Raw genomic sequence first — 21308 nt, forward strand, 5'->3', positions numbered from 1 at the left:
TTTTCAAAAGTACACACTTCCCCCACTGACTAAAGCGTGAAAATGTGAATTTTAAAAAGTGTGCATTTTTAAAAGGGTGCATTTTAAAAAGTGTTCATTTCTTAATGCATGCATTTAGAAGTATGCATTTTTTGAAGTATGCATTTTTTAAAGTACACATTTTGCAAATGTGAATGCAAGTTTGGGAATTTGCAAACACTTTCGGAGAACATGCACTCCTGTTTGTGTTCAGGGCTGCGAATGGGGCATTTTCAAGTGATTTGTGAACTGAAATTCTCGTATAACCCTAGGTATTTTAACTTCTTTACCTTTTCTGTGTTATTTCATTAGGAATTGATGTTGACATGCAGGGCTTTGGGACATTTCCCAGGGGCAAGCAGGTACATACCTTGCTTCGGGTGAGTGCCTCTAACTCTTCCCAACTCTTGATAGCCAAGGCTTCATATTGAACTCTCACGTCCTCCACAATCTTGTGTGGGTCAGGATTGTACCTGTTGTTGTCAATCCCCAACACGACCGAGACATCCTTGATTTGTGACATCACTTCCTCAAGTTCCTTGATAAGCAGGAAAAAAAGTGGGGCTGAGTTGTCATTCAAAATTCATAAATCAAGGTTACAGTAACTACAGCTTGCAGCTGGAAGCTCAGGTGTGCCTGGATATAATAATAGGAGCATTACATATGTCTTTTTGATATTCAATATGTTCCATATACATTATGTCAGTAATCCCTACAACAGCTCTGTAAGGCAGGTTAGTAGTATTGTAACCCACATATTGTGAATGCAGGGTTGAGCCTCAGTGATGGTCTAGTGAGTTTGTGGCTCAGGAGGTAAGATCCAAACCAGAAAAAAGCTCATCTCACATTCTTGCCACAGCTCTGTAGTTATATAAGCAAGTACCTTCCATACATGTGCGAATCAGCAAAGCCCAAACTCATCAAGCATCTCCGAATTCCACCTCAAAGCTCATTCTGATTCGTGTCCGTATCAGACTGCGAGCTTTGTTTTTTCTTTCTGCATGGAAATTTGTGCATATTTTGGGGCACACTTTCCCAAGCATCAATTGTGCACATTTTTGAAATGTACACTTTTTTCTCCCATTGCCTAAAGTGTGTTTGCGTGAATTTTTTTCGTGTGCATTTTTTAAAAGTACGCATTCGTTTGTCTGTTCAGTGAATCACTTTTTGGGGTCTGTTCCACAAATCGAATCACGAACTCAGGAATGTATGGGCATTGCCAGCATCTGGATCCACACAATTCACTTTGAGGAGGTGTTGAAGAGGGTAAATTGTATTTAAAAAAGAATTGAAATGAATTTCTCATACATCCCTAGCTACAGGTTGCAGACTTGTTTTTGGAGGTTGGTGCTAGAATTTGGCAATTTCCTGGAATGTAGGAAGCTGCTTTCAACTGAGTCAGATCACTGGTCCATCTAAGCCCAGTATCATTGACACTGACTGGCAGCAATGGCTCTCCAGGGTTTCAGGTAGGGGTTTTTCCAGCCCAACTTGGAAATGCCAGGGATTGAACCTGGGACCTGCTGCGTACAAAGCAGGTGCTCGACCACTGAGCTATGACCCCTCACCATCTGTGCGTAGATCCCCTTTAAATCCAAACTTTTCCCAACAGAGTCAATAAGCAGGGTATTTGTTATCTACTCTTGGGAAGGGATGGGTGTGGGGTGGGGAGCTGTCCAAAACATGCCAGTTCATGTGCTGCATGGACTGATTGCTCCAACGATGGGTGAAGGTGTTACTTCATAAATGACAGCTCTTCGGTGGTACTACATGTACATGGGCATCGTAGAATGGATGTATGCGCAGGTGGAACTGTATTGGTGATCATTCTCTCTCTCTCTCTCTCTCTCTCTCTCTCACACACACACACACACACACATACACACTGAAAAGCAGGTCACTGCATGCCATAGTAGCAGCAGCAGCAGCTCTTACATTTATATCCCACCTGTCCTCCAAGGAGCTCAGAGTGACTTGCATTGTACTTCTGCCCTCCCTTCATCCTGCCTGTGCCCGAGGGGTCCAGATGCAGTTCGCCATCCTTGATGGTTTCCCTTATTGTTGGATTCTGAGATCCATTTCGGTGTTAGAAACAGCAATCATCTTCCCTGACATTTCTCTAGGCTAAACATAACCCAGTTTCTTCAGCCCCAGAGGACTTCCTTACAGCTGTGTCCCCAAAGGACTTGCTATCTGAATTGAAATTGGGGGCACATGTTATGACACCTCAAGAGGTTTCCTTTCAAAATATATAACCGTAAGAACAGCCCCATTTCAGAAGAGCCTCTTCCATATATATATCTGTAGAGGTCGCAGTCCTGAGCAAATCTTCTGATCAGAAGGATGTGAACCTGGCACACAGCGACTCATGCAGAGGACCAACAGGAAACTTCCTCTGGGCATGGATAATTCTGCTGTGCTTCTGCACTGGGAGTAATGGTTTGATCCAATCGCACCCAGTGTAGAAAATCCAGTTCCCCGCTTACCGGGGAGCCGCCATCGTGATCGTGTGCAGGTCCTGTGGCGGGAAAGCAAGGGAGCTGGCAAAAGCCTGGGTGGTGGCGGCACCTCCCCTTGGCACAAGCGCTGAGCCAATCAAAAGGCTGGATGTCTTCACTGATGGGAACAGCAGCAGGCAGTTCCCTCTCTCTTCCGCCTGGGGCTCATAAAAGAGTGAGGACTCAAGTGTTGGCTGGAGCCTTTGCTGTTTATTTATTTATTACATTTATATCCTGCCTTCTTTCCTCTTTCAGGAACCCAAGGCGGCATACATAATCCTCCTCCTCTCCATTTCAGCCTCACCACAACAACCCTGTGAGGTAGGGTCTGAGAGTCTGGGACTGGCCCAAAGTCACCCAGTGAGCTTCCATGGCCAAGTGGGGACTAGAACCCAGATCTCCCAGCTCCCAGTCCAGCACTCTGTCCAGTACACCACACTGGCTTCCCCACCCACCCACACTTGGTAATAATAGATCTTGCAATGGACAGAAATCAGTCGCCAGTAACGGGGCTGGGAAGGAGTTTTACCTGCCTTCTAATTGGCTAGAAAGGGGGGGCAGGGTTTTCGCCTTCCTTGTTGCAAGAGTCATCCATGTTTAAATAAGTTGAACTATGTGAGAGTTCTGTTGTTGGTAGAATTGTATTGTTTATGTCACAACTTTGTGGGGCATGATAGACATTGGGCTGGGTCAATTTGGAAGGGACAGCGGGATTGGGCTCCCCACTTCCCTGCGGTGGGATCCCCTTAAAGGATCTGGGTGGGTGTAGCACCAAGACCAGGCCAGTGTGGTGGCTGCAAGTGTGCCACAACCAGGGTGGAGGGGAAGGGTTCACATTACCAGTCTGCGCCGTGGTTCCACCCATCACCAACACTCCTGGCAGGCAGGCCAGGAAGGAAAATCAGGCAGCAGGTGGGCTGCCTGATGGGGGATCCACACCCTATGCCTCCGGCAATCCTATTCAAATCAATAAAGTCGTGGCCAGTTTAATGACCCATTTAACTTGGTGTCTGTTGTTCGTTCCTTTCATCTGCCGCAAGGGCACAATTAGACGCTGCACCATGCAATGCAGCATTGTTCATTTGCCTGCCATGGAGGCTGATTGAACGGAGGCAAGGCCAGAGCAGTAAGTCACACAGAGATGCAGATGCAGCCTCCTCGAGCTCACATAAGCCTTTCATTATTGAATTAACTTCTCTGACAATACATTAGCACACCCTGTCCCACCATTTTGGAATTATACTGCCTTACAAGCCTGATCAGTGTCAGATGAGTGCACTTTGGACCAACAAACATTCATCCAATGCACATGGAGGGCAGGTGCACCAATCAGCCCCACCCTGATACATACAATGTATCTAGCCCCCCCTCCCCCGGCGACTGCATGTGCAGCACAAACGTCTGCAGGGAGGCAGCCTCACACACGCTCTGGAATGCTAAACACAGACCCCCCTAAAGATGCTTGTGATGCAGATGCCGGGGGCAAGGTTAGTCAGTGCTCATGACATCAGGGGTGGGGCTAGTCAGTGCAGCTTCGCTCCCCGCTGCCAGATTCATCCATCTTGAGAGATACTTCCAAAGGGCTACAGAGACAGTTTAATCAGTCCCCAGACTCTCCCCTGAATCCTTTCAAAATCTTGGTGTGCTGCCTACCATATGGGGAAAGGTGCAACCCTAGTTCACTGGGCCTGTATTAACTACCTCTGCTTTTAGAACCCCTGCCAATGTGTAAGCAGAGCCTGGGTTTGTACAGCAGCGGCCTGCCCTTTTCATCCCCTGCCCTTTTAGTTTTCTACCTTCATTCCTCTCCTCCTCTCCCCCTCTTTTTCTTTTGTAATCTGTAACAGCTCCCTGTCCTCTGGTGCATATCCAGGGGTTGCCTGAGGCTGTCAAGATATAGAGGAAAGTCTTCCTAATGATATCTGAGGGAGGCACGTTCAACTCAGTGACTTTCAAAGGCATCATAATCCCCAGTGAGGAAACCAAACACACGCCAGTATGGCTGAGGGGCAGGCAAGATCTAACCTGAAGGATTTTGAAGCCAGAACACCTCAGGCGTGTTTGTCTAGCCTCATATTTCTTCAACCTGTGCCTTTCTCCATCCATGCTTGATTTATGACAGCCAGTCTTCATTGGCTTTAGTCAGGGTGGGCAACAGCCCCCCCCCCGGTCTTGACTGCAGCCCCCCTCCCCCGTGCTGCTCCCACACACACTGCTGAAATTTGGTGGTGCAGTGGCAAAATGTTTGGCAGTTTGTCCCCACGATTTAATGGAAAACTGCTACAGAGGCTAAAAAGTGCCAAATTTAACTTGTTTTCAAACTAACTGTGGCCCTTTTGAGTCACTGGCGAACCACCATTTTGGGGTGGCTGTGGGTGGTGCAGCAACAGAAGCGCAGCCCCTGAGGGAGTCCAGGGGCTGAAAAAATGGCCCTCAGACTGCCTGAAGTTGCCCACCCCTGGCTTTAGGGGAGCTACTCCACTGGTTTCAGAAAACAATCCAACTGTTGTATTATTTCCCACCTTTCATTTAACAGTCCCTTGGTGAGGTGAGGTGAGGTGAGGTGTGCTTTTGTTTCAGTATCTCTTCCTCCTCTCCCTGCCAACTCTGGCTTTAAATGTTAAAAGAGTTTCTACAAGAAGCATTGCCATCTTCTTTGCGTTGACTCTTGCCCCACTGGGAAGGAACAAAGGCTGGGCCCAGAATTCATTTGGTTTGCCCATCAGCAGTAAAAAGCCACCTATGTCACCAAGTGGAATTTGCCATCCCTGGGAGAATGAAGAGCATTCTGCAATGTGCCTTGAATACCTGGAATCCTGTTTAATCTCCACTTTGAAATTTTGCCTGAGACATTGCCGAAAGATTTTCAAACCTATTTTTACAGCCCAAAGGGCTAGAAATTTGCTTTTTTTTAAAAAAAAAGCAAAGATATTGAAATGTGTGTAGTGCAATTGTCAAAAAATGGAATACACACAGGCCTTAGCCGGGGGCAGGGTAGGAGGACTACCGGTGGCGTTATTCCCTTAGTGCCTGTCACATTTTTTCCCATGTATCGAAACTTTGAGTATGTGCATGTTGGGAACGCTCATGCATAGCACTGGATATTTGCAGCCTACTCATATCAAAGCATTAATAACCTTCACTGATCCTCTGCCAAAACATTTATATTCAACTGATCCTCTGCCTATGGCTGGGGGCAAAGAACCATTACTAACATTACTTGTGAACTGGGGAGTGGTCTAAATGAAAAAAAAAAAAAAAAGCAGAAGTACAGGGGAATATGACATGCCCCAGGGCCCAAGGTCCATGGGAAGAAGAGCAGCTATGCCAGCAACCTTTTGCTTCCTTTATTTGATGCTGGGGACCCTGGCATCAAATGAAGCAGACAGAGACACCCAAGTTGCTTGAAGTGAGCTTGCATGCCAAGACAGGGCAGGGCTGGGGAGCTCTTCTTGATCCAGGTAAGGACGGAGGTAGACAAGGAGAGGTGATTCCAGAAAGGCTTGATTTAATGAGCAGGTCTTAAAGAGGGCCTCCAAGTAGGAGGACAGAAGTGGTTTGACAAACAGAGAGGGAAGATTGTCCTCAACAGAATGGATGTCCTGAAGCAAACATTAAGGGAATTGTTAAGGCTGGGCATATCTCCACAACTGACGTGAATTGTAATGCTAGATTGAGCCAATGACTCAAGTGGTCCAGTACAATCTTCTCGAGGGTGGCATGTTTTGAATTCCTAAGGAAAGGTCACAGTGATTATGGATCTAAACCAAACATGATGAGGGTGATGGGGGTAGAGTGAATGCCAGGGAATTCCTTCTTGAACTGGCTGGGGACAATTGTGCCTTGAAACACCAGGGCTGTATTGGCATCTTGGTTGCACTTAAGAATGCCCATGACTGGGGCAGGTCAGCGGTCTTGCTTCTCAGTCGGTGGCATAATTAAATTCTATGTTCCTTAAGAGTCATTAAGGCACAGCCATGTTCTGTAAGCATTTTGTCAAACTTTAAAGAAGGGGGGTCTTTAAAAAAAAACACTTCAAAAACTTTTTAAAAGGGGATCATTTAAAAAATAATCAGTCCTCTTAATTACAGGTATATTGTTAGCTGTGATTAATGTGACTCTGGCCATTGCTGAAGGTAGCATACTGGTCTAAAAGAAAATGTTGATCTTGTTTTGCAAGGTAGCTCTTAAAGGATCAGCCTAGTTGATCCTTGGCTGTCTGAAAAACAGCTACACAGCATGTACTTACACCTCAAAAGGTGTTATTGGAAGATCAAATTGCACAGTTCCCACCAGTTATTACACAGCAACCATGTCCGCTTTGTGCTGAATTTGTATACAATGTACAAAGCATTGCAGGTTACCACTGGTATGTGACAGTCAGGAAGGAAGAGGGGTCTGGCTCATTATGCGCATGCTCCAAATCTACATATGCACAAAGGCCTGTTCCATTCAGTGCATGTACAAAGGTTTTCTATAGTGCTGTGCCGAATCTTGTGGAACTTCTTCTCTCCCTGCAAAAGAGGAATTTTTTTTCTGCCCTGCAGGGGAGAATTTTGGAGAATTTTCTCCTTGGGGAGTGGGACAGGGTTTCCATCTACCCTTTTAAGCATAGGCAATTCTTGAGGGGGTCTTCTATTTTTTTTTAAAAAAAAACACCACTCACTGCACTTGCAGGAACCCAGGCCAGGACTCTTCTCCAGCCCGGCAGTTCTTTCTGGACTCTCAGGAGACCATGTGGCTTCTCCCTCTTCAATAGGCATTCAGGAAGAACTCCTGGATGGAGAAGAGTCCTGGGCTCCTGCAAGTGCAGGGGGTGTTTTTTTTTAAAAAAAAAAAAAAGAGAGAGAGAGAAAGAAGTCCCCTCAGGAGTTGCCTGCATTTAAAAAGGTATGTGGAAACCCTATTCCCCTCCCCAAGGAGAAAATTCTCTGAAATTCTCACCTCTCCCAGCCTCTTTCACCAGAATTTTCACCCCCTCCCCCTAAAATGCCAAAAATAGAAGAATCAACATGTTTGGCACAGCGCTAGTTTTCTACCCCATTTCTGAACACAGGGGTGACAGCAACTGGATCAAAGAATTCAGCTTCTTTCCATGTAAGCCAAACCTTTCTTACTACCACTCCATCAGGCATCCCATGCTTCTAGTTCGGCACTGTGATATTTAACCTGTGGTGTAAGTAGCAGTACAGGGTTGGGAGGGAGGTGGGGGTAAAATGAGGGAATGGGGAATATTGTAGCTGCTGTGTGCTTTCCCTGTGTGCTTTCCCTCCACCACACATGGCTGGCCTAATATTCCTTGCATCTGCTCATACAGGCTGATAGTGAATCAGTGCAAGCTGTGCACGCAGATACCTTGTGGTTTGCTTGGATCATTAGGGACACTGAATGACCATTCTGAAAGACCTGTTCTTTTTCTTCTGTTTTTCAAATCAGACAAGCTCTAAAACAGAACTACATCATGTAATGGAATCTACAAGCTGTCAACAAAGCTGAACGTTGTTAGAACTTTACTGTAGACTGACAAACACCACCCTTCTCCCCCGCAGCCCAGCTTGTTCTTTTCTCTTTTCTTTTTTTTTACCTGCTCATGGATAGTTTTCATTAACTCCACCCAAGTATGAAGTCCACTCAGTTTCGCTTCCAGTTCAGTTTTGTGCAGGAAGCAATTGTCCAGATCCTGTGTAGTACAGCAAAAGAAGAAGAGTTTGTGTTTTTCACTTGAGTTGGAACCTTTGGCCACATGCTATTCCCATTCTGAAAGGGGCTTAGGTAGTTTCTGATCTTGTGGGGGAACACTCTACCAGCCAAATTCTGCCATGGCTAATGGAAGAGCAACAAAAATATATGTACAAAAATTTAAAAGGCAAGGGGTGGGGGTCAGAGTCTGCCCTGCCTTGCAAAGTCCTGTACTGGCCCTGTGTGTGCATTGCAAAGGATCTTGGGGTATGTTCTAAAGTGCATGCTCAGTTCATATGGGTGTCACTATTGCCACACTTGAGCTGTGAGCGTGTCCAAGAACTCACCAAACACTCTCCTGCAGTTGCATATTGCTGGGGAAGATAAGGCATGGTAGGCAAGCCCTGAGTCTTTCACAGATGCTTTCCCACCATTATTTTCTTGTTGAAGAACCCCTGATAAACTTTTGAGGAACTTCAGGTTTCCCAAGAAAACAGGCTGAAAACCGCAACCCTAGATTTAGGGAGTCAAGATATGCCTCTTCTGTTTAGGTCTGGGATGCACACCTCACACTCTCTCCATTTCCTACAGTACATGTAGGATTTCATCAATACTTTAATTTTGTCAGAAATTAGGTGGAGCACAGAAGGAAGGAAGTGGGGCTGGCCCACAGAGTCATCTTTTAATTACAGGAAAAATTAGACTGTTGAATAGTACCAGCAGGGTAAACAGAAAGGCAGGTAGGGGATGAACACATTTAAAAGGAATTTACAATTCATAAGAGAATGTCATCAGGAACATTACTGACGCCCAACTTGTCTCCAAGGATGCCCATAGCAATCGCCTTCACCTAACATTCAAGCTGTCCCTCCAGAGGTGGAGCGAGGAAACTCCATAGTGGTGCTGGCACAAGAATGTCATTATAGTTTAAGAACAGGAAATGCTGAGAAATTCTGTTTGCATATCAAACACTACAGTAGTCTTGAATAGGTTGGTTATAATTATAGAGGTTTGGCCCAGACATTGCAGCTTGAGTGCAAGATAACACTGAACAATTACAGGCTGTCTAGGCTCCATTTCTTTTTAAAAACCCCTTTTGAAAGGAATGAATTTAAGAAAGGCCTGAGGCCAGAACATCTTGTTATGAAGAGTGCCTGGCTGCTGTGCTGCCCCAAATCACAGAATCACAGAATCACAGAATAGTAGGGCTGGAAGGGGCCTGTAAGACCATCGAGTCCAACCCCTGCTCAATGAACCAGCAGCCTCATTTGCCCCCTCTTCCCAGCAGCATCTGGAAATACAAATGCTGAGATGATTTGTCATGATTACTCTCCAGCTTTCACTTGCCTTCCAAGTAGGTGCAGGGAAGTCGAGAAAACTAAAAAAAGAAAAACTGAGCAAGGCGGTGCAAGTCAAAATTTTAAATTCTGAAAATGTAAAACTCTCAATGCCCGATTTTGAAAATGCAATTAATTTTCAGTTATCTTTCTCATTATTCATTTCAGCCATGTTTTTCAGTGTTTAAAGTTTGCTTCATCACTGCCATTCCCAAACTCCATGTCAGGTCTGGCATGTGTAATTTTTTTTAAAAAAGTTTGATTCCAGTTTTAAAATTAATCCTTAAAATTTTTTTAACATAATGTTGCATATATTTATCCATTCTCAGTTCTTTAAGTAGGATGGGGTGGGATACCATTCCACTTCTTTTCAAGTGGATATTTTTTATTATTTTTTATTTATTTATTTACAATATTTATATATTGCTCCACATCAAAGATTTTGGAGCAGTGAACAACTAGATAAAAGGATATAACTGAGTCTGGCCTAACCATCCCACTCGATTTTTTCCACCCAGGCACCATCCATCCCAAGTCTACAAAATGTCAGCAAGTCATAATTTGGGCTTACATGACACCAGGGGCACACAACCCTTTTGGCCTCGAGGGCCGTGTCGGGTGTCTGCTGGGTTGGTGGGGGCTGCACCCCACTCTCACAGACATCCATCACACACACTGCTCATCCATACCCTCACAATCATCCCAGCAGCAGCAACGTCTGTTCTGATGGGCAAAAAGGGAGAGCGGAAAAACATTTTTGGAACAGGCTCTATGGTTCCTACCATAGAAGGCTTGTTCCTAGAGCATTCCCAGAGCATGTCTAGCAAACAGACAGGAACCATAGAGTTTGTTCCTAGAGATTTCCCCAATTTTTTGGGTGGTGATATGTGCTGGGGGTCTGCCAGACAGGGCTTGGGGTGAGGGTTCAAATTTTGCACCCTGCATTACATCAAAGAAGTTATATGACCAAACTAGATAAGAAACAAACTTCAACAGGTCTCTCTCACTGATATTTTTAACTAACCCTGCAGGTGATTCATCCACTAAGGTGGGTATAGCTGGACACAGCTATCCCACTGCATAAATGTGAAGCTGTAACACTTCTGCCCGCCTACCTTTTTGAGGGCCGTGAAGGTGAATTCCATCCCAGTGCGTTTGTTTATTTCTTCCTCGTATCTAAGGGAAAAGAGGGAAGAGTGGTATGAATGACATGACAGAAGGTATCATTTAAACAGCATATGTAATTTAGGTTCTCTGGATTTGTTTCCTTTATCTGTTTAGGAAATAAAACCAGTGATCACACTCACACACTCACACACACACACACCCCCACACACAAAAAACAAGCCACACCTGTTCCACCTGCTCACTAATGTGTGAATGATCATAGCGCTTAGAGGCGCCAGCTTATGGACCCATTGTGTTAGATGCTGTATGGGTATGCAGTAATGAGACAGCATCGCTACCCAAATAAAAGAATTCCCAGAGCAGCTAGAAAATGCATGGGAGGGTGCGTAACATCAGAATAATAACAAAATAAATAATGACACCAGGTAAGTCCAGCAGAGCTAGAAACAGACCACAGTAAGGGTGCTGGTTAATCACTTATCCACACTGCCTCAAAAAAGAAAATGAATATCCTTCCAGCACCCCACCCCGTTTCCATTGAAGCCCAGTTCAAGACATTTGTGGCATGGTGGCTGCAAGTCCTCTGTGGTCATCTCCCACACCATACTGGTGACACCTGAAGTTCCTCATCTCATCAGATGACCACGCTTCCCATGACAATGTTATCCTCTCAGTCTGTCTATCTCAGGATTGCTGTTGCTGTTGAGAGAAGTACTCATACAGTCTAAAGAAATCCCTCAAAGGATTTGAACGGCCCTCATGGCAAAGAACTTAAAACGCTACCAATGTGATGTGGGAACCAACCAACCACAGTACATGTTGCTATCTGCTATCCCGTGAAACACATCCATGAGACCTGAGCAATTTATGGTGTGCTGCACTTCAGATGCTCCTGTTCCAACTGGAGAACAAACTGTAGGGCAGCTCCAGCCATGCTGCCCAGAGAGCGTTGGACAGATCAGTCTATACCAGGTCCATGCCACTTTCCATAAGCAACAAAGAGTCCTGTAGCACCTTGAAAACCAACAGTCCACCTCCGTGAAAGTGTATGCCACAATCAATTTGTTAGCCTTCAAGGTGACACAAGATTCCTTGTAGTTTTTCCTACAACAGACTAAGGGCACAATCCTATCAGGATTCCCATCAGCCTCTGAACTCGGAGACTGACAGGAATCCTATGCAGACAGGGAGGAGCAGCAGCAGAGGTGATCTTCACCCCCATGCTCCCCCCACTCTGTATTACAGCTAGATGGGCTTTTTTGCCCATCTAGCTGAGGCATTGGGGACAGGGAGGGATGGAGGCCAGGGAAGGCTGGGGATAGCTCGTATCCCTGCTTCCCCAGTCCCCTCCCCCCTCTCCGAGCTCATGTTTGGAAGGTCATAGAGGCAGCCGGCATGTTTCTCTCTGCGCCAACTGTGAAGGGGTAGGGACGGGGAGCTCGGACTCCTGGGTCTGAGATCAGAGTGCTGTCTCTGGCCTCAGTCCAGGAATCTGAAGTATCCCCCCACCACCCCTCTGTCTAAGGGCCATACGATTGCTCTGTAACATGGCTATCCCTCTGGAAATTGTTACTTCTGCAAATGTTCACTTTTATGTCCCTTCTATCCCATTTCTTCATTAACCCGTGGCTTTGTTTTATTTTAAAATCCACATGTAAATAGTCTTCATGTATTTTGAATGCATTTTCTCACAAAATATGCATTTCTAAGCATATTTTCTCTCAAAACATGCATTTTTGATGCATTTCAGTATGTTTTTAGAGTGAAGAACTGCATCCCAACATTTGGAGATGTGCAAAATCCAGTAGATGGCTATGTTCTGAGCCTCAAATTAGCCTGGGAGGTGCAAATCAGGTCAATTCATACTCAAATTCGCAAAGATCAAATTCCTCAAGCATGCCCAAATAACATTTGAACTGGGCCCCATTGATGGCTCAAGAAAGGTGGTTTTCTTTTCCAATAGGAGATCTAAAGAACCCCTTTCTACTCTAGCATGGCCCTCGAGGTCTGAGTGACTAACTACCAACTTTATCTGTCAGCAAGTGTTGCAAGACAATGTTAAATGAGATTTAACAAGAGCCATACTTCAAAAAATAGCTATAGTCAACTCAGTTGGTCTGCTTTTCTGCTTTTTAAATCACAGGTGGGTGGTTTTCCTAGATTATATTCCCCAACTCTTCCTGTTTGGTAGTTACTGCACCCCATTTTCTTGTTATGTGCACCAAATTCTGAAGTGTACTGAAATGGTAGCCAACGCTGTTATTTTGCATTGTTTCTAACATTTGCATCAGCAAATGTTAGAACAACTATTAAAAAGTACCTGAGCCCCATCTTCAATTGCATCTATTCAGCTTTAGGGATGGGTGCCCCCCACTCTGGGTTCTCCAGCCACCCACCCTGCCCCTGCTCTTGTGCACCTGGACCTGCACTCAAGCTCCCTGGCCTTTGCTGTGCCACTCACACTCACCTGGGTGGCCTCATTGAGCTCTGTGATTGACAATTTTTGAAAAAAGAATGGCAATTGTGAAAATGCACATATCTGCGTATATGCAAAATGGGGCTGTGAATGGCCCACGCATGCAAGATTACAGGCGTTGCTTGCCTGTAACCTTGCCTATATGGGCTGTTCACAGCCCCATTTTTGCATATGTGAATGTGTGCATTTTCGCAGATGCGCATATTTGTGTATATGCAAAATGGGTCTGTGAATGGCCCATATAGGCAAGGTTACAGGCATCTGTAATGTTGTGTATATAGGCCATTCGCGGCCCCATTTTGCATATTTGCAAATACGCAAATCTGCAGAAATGCACGTATTTGCATATATGCAAAACAGGGCCATGAATGGCCCCATATATGCAAAATTACAGGCAAGCAACACCTGTAATCTTGCATACATGGGCCATTCACAGCCCCATTTTGCATATACGCAAATATGCATATTTTCACGATCACCATGTTTCCTCAAAAGTGGTGATCGCGGAGCTCAACGAGGCCACCCAGGTGAGTGCGGGTGGCTCAGCGAGCGGAGGCAGGGCCCAAGCAGAGGCAGGGCCATGGCGAGAGCCGCTCGGGGGCGCAGGTGTGTTGGGGGGTTCTGCTGGATTGTGTGGATTCCTGGATGGAATCAGGCACCTGCACCACCCCTATTCAGCTTACAAAGCATCTTGCAAATGTATGACAGAGCGTATCAAACAATTCCAGCAATCCAAGGCCAAGACAGAGAACTGGATGGACAGGGTGGAGTTCCATTGTATCTCAGTTCCCAGAAGAGGCTTCCTCGCTGTAGGTGTCTGAAACAGGTTTGTTAAGGTTCTGAAGATGGAATGGGAGCAAGGTTGCTCAGTTTAGTGACGCTGGCAGCTTGCAGTCATAACAATGCTCAAGATCCATTTTCTTCCCAATAGGAAAGTAATGGAGTGTAGCCTTAGGTGGCATGCAAGCCCCATAGGAGCCCTGGAGGCAAGCTTTAAATGCAACGAATGTCATTGATAGTCCTGCTGAATGACACCTTACGAGTGCATTCTCCTTTCTTATCGTGGAGGGAAAGAATGCCTCTGCTTAATTCAAATGAGATGTGATGCCGCTTCATGCCTAGTGGGGCATAGATGTGATGTATTATTACGCCACGTGAAAGTCATTTATACAACCATTTGCAATGTGACTGTGGAACATTTTACTCCTCCCTCCCCACTTCAGTTCCATTCGATGAGCTCAAGTTTCTGGGCAGAACCAGGAAACTCCATTTGTTCCTTCCCAGCAGGTCAGCTAGAAAGCAAGTGAAGTCCTTACTGTCCTTTAACAGTGCAACCACAGGAACCATAAGGAACCCACGAAACTACCTTGTACCGAGTCCATCTAGCCCAGTATTGCCGACACTGACTAGAAGTGGCTCGCCAGGGTTTCAGGCAGGATCCTTTCCTAACCCTACTTAGAAGTGCTGGGGTTTGCAGCTGGGACCTTCTGCATGCAAAACATGTGCTCTACCACTGAGTTATGACCCCTCCCCTAAGACATGTCTGTTTCACTTGCATTTATTTACCCAATAAATGCAATGGGGCTTACTCTGAGGCAGTGGTGTAATGCAGCCAGGGCTCGCAGGGAAGCAGTGCCAGCACTTTTTGATTAGGAGACATGCTGACATAATCTGCCCCCACCACCACCACCCCAGCAATATATCGCTGTGAGCTACCTCTGTGGTTGTGCAAAGTATTTTGAGGTGGTTTGGTCTTGAATGGGCAATTCAGATCTATGAGCTTTACAAAAGACCTGCTCCGAGCAGAGCAAAACTGAACTCCGAGAACTGATTTCTTGATATGGATCATCAACACAACTGCTTATGTATTATTTTTGGACTCTCCTTGGGGACATGGCTATGGGGACTGTCACGATTAGCGTCTCCTAGGGATGCTGAAGACCTCCACCATGGACCCGAATAAGGAATCCCTGACAATCTGACCTGTGTAGTCTGCAGTGGTCCAGCTCACACTGCTGCCCCATCCTCTGGATTTTCAGTGGGTTTTTTTACTGTCTTTGTAAACAGAGCAAGGCACTCCAATTGTGGCCACATTTTACAGATAACCAAGCACTTTATGGTTGTAAATGGCATAAAATACACTAATTACAGCCATAGTTTGCCTAAGGTATGCTAATTGTGGCTGCAATTGGAGTATCTTGCCTTGTTTACAGAGAGAAGAAACCTGCCAAAATCAGGACGATGCACCAGGGGCTCTGGGGAAATCTGCTGAACCCCAACAGGGCCAGATTTCCCCATGACAGGCCCCCCCTCCCTGGACTGGACTTTGGGGGATTCACACACCCCTAGTTCCTCCACTTCAAAATGTTCTACTACACCCCTGCCCCCAGTTGAGTGGGTTGATTGCAGCCTAAATGATCTTAGGATCTTGGTTTCAATTAGCACCTTCTGTTCTGTCTCATCCTCAGTCAGTGCTTTGCAATAGGGTTGCCAGGCTGCAACCTGGAGAATTAGAATTAATGTTAACCTTTCAAAGCACCAAAAAAGTGGAAGATGAGGTTGCTGTGCCTGCAGCTGCCCACTCCTTCATCCCCAGATTCTTCCCTCCCCACTCCCCTGCGTGTGGACTAGCAAGCAGGGTTCCAGACACATGTCCCACTGCAGGCAAGAGAGAGGCCCTGGGAGGAAGAGGCAGATGTGGCTGTGGCTACCTCATCTCCTGTTGGTGCACTTTATTTATTTATTTCATTTCATTTCTATGAACCTCACTAGGGAGCTCATTCCAGAGCCCGGGTGCCACAACAGAAAAAGCCCTCCTCCTAGTAGCCACCCGCCTCACTTCCTTTGGCAGGGGCTCACGGAGAAGGGCCGCTGAGGATGATCTTAAGGTCTGGGCAGGCATATATGGGAGGAGGTGATCCTTCAGATAACCCCAAGGGCTTTGAATGTTAATACTAGCACTTTGAATCGGGCCCGGAAATGGACTGGCAGCCAGTGCAGCTGGAAATGTACTGGCGTAATATGAGCTCGCAGGCCAGGCCCTGTTAACAGTCTTGCTGCCCTATTTTGGACCAGCTGAAGTTCCCGGACCGTTTTCAAAGGCAGCCCCACGTATAACGCATTGCAGTAATCCAGACGAGAAGTTACCAGAGCATGGGTAACTGTAGCTAGGCTATCTTTAAAGGTAAGCCCTCGTTCCCTGGGGGTGAACCTAAGAGGAGCTCTGCTGGAGAACAAACCAAAGGCCTCTCCGATCCAGCATCCTGTTTTCCGCCGTGGCTAATCGGATGACCCAGTGGGAAGCCCTCAAGCAGGACATGAGCGCAGCAACTCAACTGGCACTGGGAGTTATAGTGCCTCTGATCCTAGGGGCTGAACATAGCCATCATGACTAGTAGCCTCATCCTCCATGCATGTGCCTTCCTTGGAAGGAGTAAGGGGGAGGGAATCCTCCCAAAAAGACACTAAGGGTTTTTCCCTTGATAAAGACCTGCATCAAATGTGTTGGGACTTCTGTTGCTGCAGCTGTTCCGTCTCTGATTTTAGTCTGATTCCCCTTTTAGAGCCATTAGCTTCGCCATGCCTCCCAAACGGTGGAAACATAGGAAGCTCCCTTATACCAAGTCACACCTTCAGTCCGTCTAGCTCGGTATTGTCCATTACACTGACCGATGGATGGTAGATCTCCAGGGTTTCAGACAGGAGTCTTCCCCACCTAGGGGTGCATGAGAATTTTGTTCCCGTTCCCAAACCATGAGAACGCATCCCGTTCGCAATCCCAAACGTGAACGCAGGCAGGAGCATAATTCTTGGGAGGTTTCCACAGTTCCCAAGTTTGCATTTGCGCTTGCAAGCGCACACTTCCGAAAATGCACATCCCACCCAAACCCGCATTTTCACGCTTTAGCATAATTAAATGCACACTTTTCCTGTTTGGGAAAAAAAGAAGACACTCTCATTCTTGAGCAAGGACAAGGCACTGAGCATCAAGGTGGGAAATGGAGGACCTCACAAGCTCAAACATTGTTTGTTCTCCCAGCCCTATTCCCAGCCCTATGCTGGGGACTGATTGAACTGAATGCAAAGGATGTACTCAACCCCCGCTCCTAGTGGTTCCACACTAGGCATTTACTGTGGAATAGCCCCTCTTCATTCACTTTTTGCAGGGCACCTACATGACTTCCTCCTCCTCCTCTGTTTTCCTCATGCTTTTCCCACCTTTTTTCAGACCAGAAAAAAAGCTGTATTTTTTTTGGTAAGAGAATGGAACAGAGGCACAATCTTCACAGGTGTGGATCGCTTAGCTTTACTCCTGTCTTGTTTTAAGATATGTCTTTTTTATGTGTGCAGTGATGTATCAGGCGGGGGAGCACATCAGCAGCATCTGCACCCCTGCACACCTTCACTATGACTTATTGCTTCACAATGGTGCTGTTTCAGAGTCAGCCAGGGGCCCTGGGCAGCCTGGCCCAGGTTCAGATCCAGAATAGGACCCCTGGAGTGTGGGAGGGGGATGGACGAGCACAGAAATGCACCAGCAGAAGATGCTGCTCTGTTGTGGAGACAGGGCCAAGCTCCCAGTAGTTATACCCAGTCTGGCCAATCCAGAGCCTAGCAATTGTAGCAACTGAAATTACAGAGATTTCCTTTTTGTACTTAAAGAGGGCTCTGAGACCTACACATGCCCAGCAGAGGCATTGCTAGGCCTGGGCCTATGGGGCAGCAGCCCTCAATCTATTTACTAGGGCCCTGGATCTCTTCCCCGGAGCCCTGAATACTCATTGGTGCCAATGGAAGCTTTCTTCCCCTAAGCATAATTGCATGGATGCGTGCGTGCGTGCGTGCGTGTGTGTGTGTGTGAGAGAGAGAGAGAGAGAGAAATAGTTCATGAAAAACCTAACCAGCCACTCTTTATAGTGCATTTTTCACACCTTTTCACAACCATTGCACGTTAATTGTAACTGAACAGGAACAACTGATTTAGAATGATCTGAGGGTGGGGTGCAAATGAATTAAAGAATTCATTTTATTGGGTGTGATTTGGGTGGGAAATTATTTGGCTGGCTTTGCCTTCTGTGAAATATAAAGGAATCCTAGTAATTATGCCTACATGTGTGCGTATGTGTGTATATATATATATATATATATATATATATATATATATTAGCATGTGTTAATTTTATGCAGATTTGTGTCCTATGGGCCTGGGCCCTGAATCTCTTAAATGCTTTGCAGTGCCGCTAGTGCGGAGGTCAACGCAACTCACTTTGCCAAGTCACAGCCTTAGACCTTGAGGCTCCAAGTTCAGGCCTTGACGCCCCTGTACCAGCAGGGCAGATGATACAGCCCCAGTGGCCATAAACGAAAAGGCATCAGCAGCCAACAGAATCAGCCTGCAGCTTAGGGAAGAAGAGATAACTCTTCCAAATGCAGAATGGGTGATGACAGAACCTTCTCCCCACCCTGGGAGCTACCTATTTCATAAGTCCCATTACAAGGACAATGGTAGAAGGTTGGTTCTTCTGGTTTTTCCTGCCCTTCGGGCTGGAATGTTTGACTTGCAGCCAGGGTACGCACGTTATGCCTAATAATTACAGCCTGCCTCATCCGTACAGCCCTTTTCTCGCTAAATCCTCTTTACACCTCATCCTGATACCTCCTGGCCTCAGCCCACCCAGAGAGAGGACTTGATGTTATTATAGGATTCTGACATCATTTACCCCGGGGGAAGCAAGGGAGGAGCAAACACAAAGCCTGTCAGTCTTGATGGGATGGCAACTCAACCCATCCACGTGCTTTCAACCAGAGGTGGTTACAGAGGAGTTGCTCTGGTATCAAGGAGTTGCATTTAGAAGGTGACTCATATGGAAGTGGAATGCGCCCTCCCAACTGCAATGGTTGGCGATCCTTATCGAGAAGCATGCATGCAGGGCAAGGGTGAACAACAGCAGGGATGGAGGTTATGCGGCCAGGTGCCAGCATGTTTCTAAATAGTAAAAGTCACTGTGCGCACACACAACTGTGATGATTTCCTGTATGCTACCTTTTCTAAAGTTCTCGGCATGGGTCCATGTCATGCTTCTTTTTAGTGAGCTTTCCCAATTGATAAGTGCATTCCAGGGACAGGTGATCAAGTCTTCCAGAAAGGATGACTCAGCAAATATATCAGTGCTTTCTGCTCTGTGCATTTACACATTCTTAATGATGCTGCTGTTCGCGACAGCGAGGAGTATGTCTCCATATGTCTCCAAGAAACCCACAAATTGTGCGACAGAAATTGCCACCCCACTGAATTCTATTCGGTGCATACCTCTGGTGTAGGTGTACCCAAACACAACTCAGCCTTCTGCTTCAGTTGTTGCACCTTCCCTGTGTTTATATAATTACAGCTCTGCTCAATATACATCCCACAGTGAGTTTCCACTGGGTGTAGGAATCTCCAAGAATTTTGTTTCTGTTTGCAAATCATGCAAACATGTCCTGTTCCCAAGCCCAAATATGAGCGGGAACACTTTTTTAAAGAGAGAAATGTCTGCGAATTCCCACATTTGTGATTGCACTTGTAAAATGAGTTTTTTTTTTTTTAAATGCACACTTTGAAATGTGCATTTTCTAAGAAGTTATGCATTTTCATGCTTTAGTTAATGGGAGGAAAGTGTGCATATTTGAAAAATACGCACAGAAATGTGTACTTTTCTTGTTCAAAATGCACACCTTTCTCATTTGGATGAGCTGAAAACTACTCTGAAAACAAAAATGGGTGTGAGCGAAGATGTGCTTCAAAGTGAATTTTGGATAATTTGGCGAGCTTGAAAATCACTGGTTTTCTCATCCCGACCCTAACTGGGTCACACGTATTTCCTAAAAAGCCAGGGCATCTCCTGGATGCCATACTCAGGTTGCAGTCCTTGACAGGCCTGATCCAATAGGCCCAAATATACTAAGTATGCCCTGCTGGCTATAAATCACCTTTTCTTGCCACCTAAAGCTGTTCCTGCTCATGGTCCCCCTCCGTTCCGTAGCACCGATTATGTAAGCACTGACCCAAGTCAGTGTTGGGATTAAAGAGAATGTGTAATCAGGAAGACCACGAAAGGGAAAAGATACGTCAAGTGTATTCATTACTGGAATAATACATTTGCCCACAAGGCTCCACTAACCTTGACCATGGGGCCATGACTCAATCAGTCGACTCTGAAGAATGGGTGGCTATTAGGTCCTAAGTATCAAGGGGCTGGAGCAGGAAAGGTTGTAAAGAAAGGTTACAGTGTTTGGTGCTTTTTAGCTTAGAAAAAAGACAAGTTAGGGGAGATGTAATAGAGGTGTATAAGATTATGCATGGTGTGGAGAAAGTGGAGAGGGAGAAGGTCTCTCTCTCTCCCCCCCCCCTTCCTCTCTCTCATAATACTAGAACCTGGGGTCATCAAATGAAGCTGAATAGTGTGAGGTTCGAGGCAGATCAAAGGAAGTACTTCTTCACACAGCACAAAGTTAAACTATAGGGTGCACTACCACAAGATGTAGGGATGGGCAACAAAGTAGCCAGTTTTAAAAAGGGATTAGATGAATTCATGAAGGATAAGGCTATCCATGGCAATGTATTACCTTTGCTCTCAGGGACAGTATGTCCCTCAATAATAGTTGCTGGGGAACACGGGTGGTGGTGGTGGGGGTGCAATTACACTCATATCCTGCTTGTCAGCTTCTGATAGACATCTGATTGGCCACTATGGGAACAGAATGCTGAACTAGGTAAGACTTTGGTTTGATCCAGCATGGCTCTTGCTCTTATGTCTGTTGTCATAAAGGATGGTCAAAGCATCTTCTAGTATGCTTTAAAATAAACAACCAACTCAAATTAGTGAATATGATCAATGCAACATGAGGGATGAAAGCTGTATTTTTCAGGGTACTTCTCCACAACAACAAATATGGTAGTTTTGTTGTATGTTATTATATATTTGTGATTTTAGTGTCATGATTTTAATGTTGTTTGTGCGATGTACTGTGTTTTATATATAAATCCAATCAATCAATCAATCAATCAAATATATAAATAAATAAGATTAATCCTAACAATGGGAATGGGAAATCATGAATATTTATGCCATCCCTAAATAAGGGGGGCTGGCCCAGCACTGGGAGAAGAAACCTGTGCCACTTTAGCCAACT

At 45.8% G+C, this 21308-nt stretch overlaps 2 protein-coding genes across 2 annotated transcripts in view; one reads left to right on the plus strand and one right to left on the minus strand.

Moving 5' to 3' along the window:
- The window catches only part of LOC146353610 (exendin-4), a 491914-nt gene that overhangs the window by 406016 nt on the left and 64590 nt on the right, over window positions 1-21308 (plus strand). The window lies entirely within an intron of this gene.
- Window positions 1-21308, minus strand: part of LOC146353617 (uncharacterized) — a 54476-nt gene that overhangs the window by 12880 nt on the left and 20288 nt on the right. Inside the window, exons 3-5 of the mRNA XM_084829757.1 lie at window positions 10648-10708; window positions 8101-8196; window positions 389-556 (exon numbers count right to left, since the gene is read on the minus strand). Of these exons, the coding sequence (XP_084685883.1) occupies window positions 389-556; window positions 8101-8196; window positions 10648-10708 (325 nt within the window). The remainder of the gene's footprint in view (window positions 1-388; window positions 557-8100; window positions 8197-10647; window positions 10709-21308) is intronic.

Source organism: Heloderma suspectum, chromosome 2 (genome assembly GCF_057233095.1).
Source record: "Heloderma suspectum isolate Gila_16-S chromosome 2, 16-S_ref, whole genome shotgun sequence".
Taxonomy (NCBI): Eukaryota; Metazoa; Chordata; class Lepidosauria; order Squamata; family Helodermatidae; genus Heloderma; species Heloderma suspectum.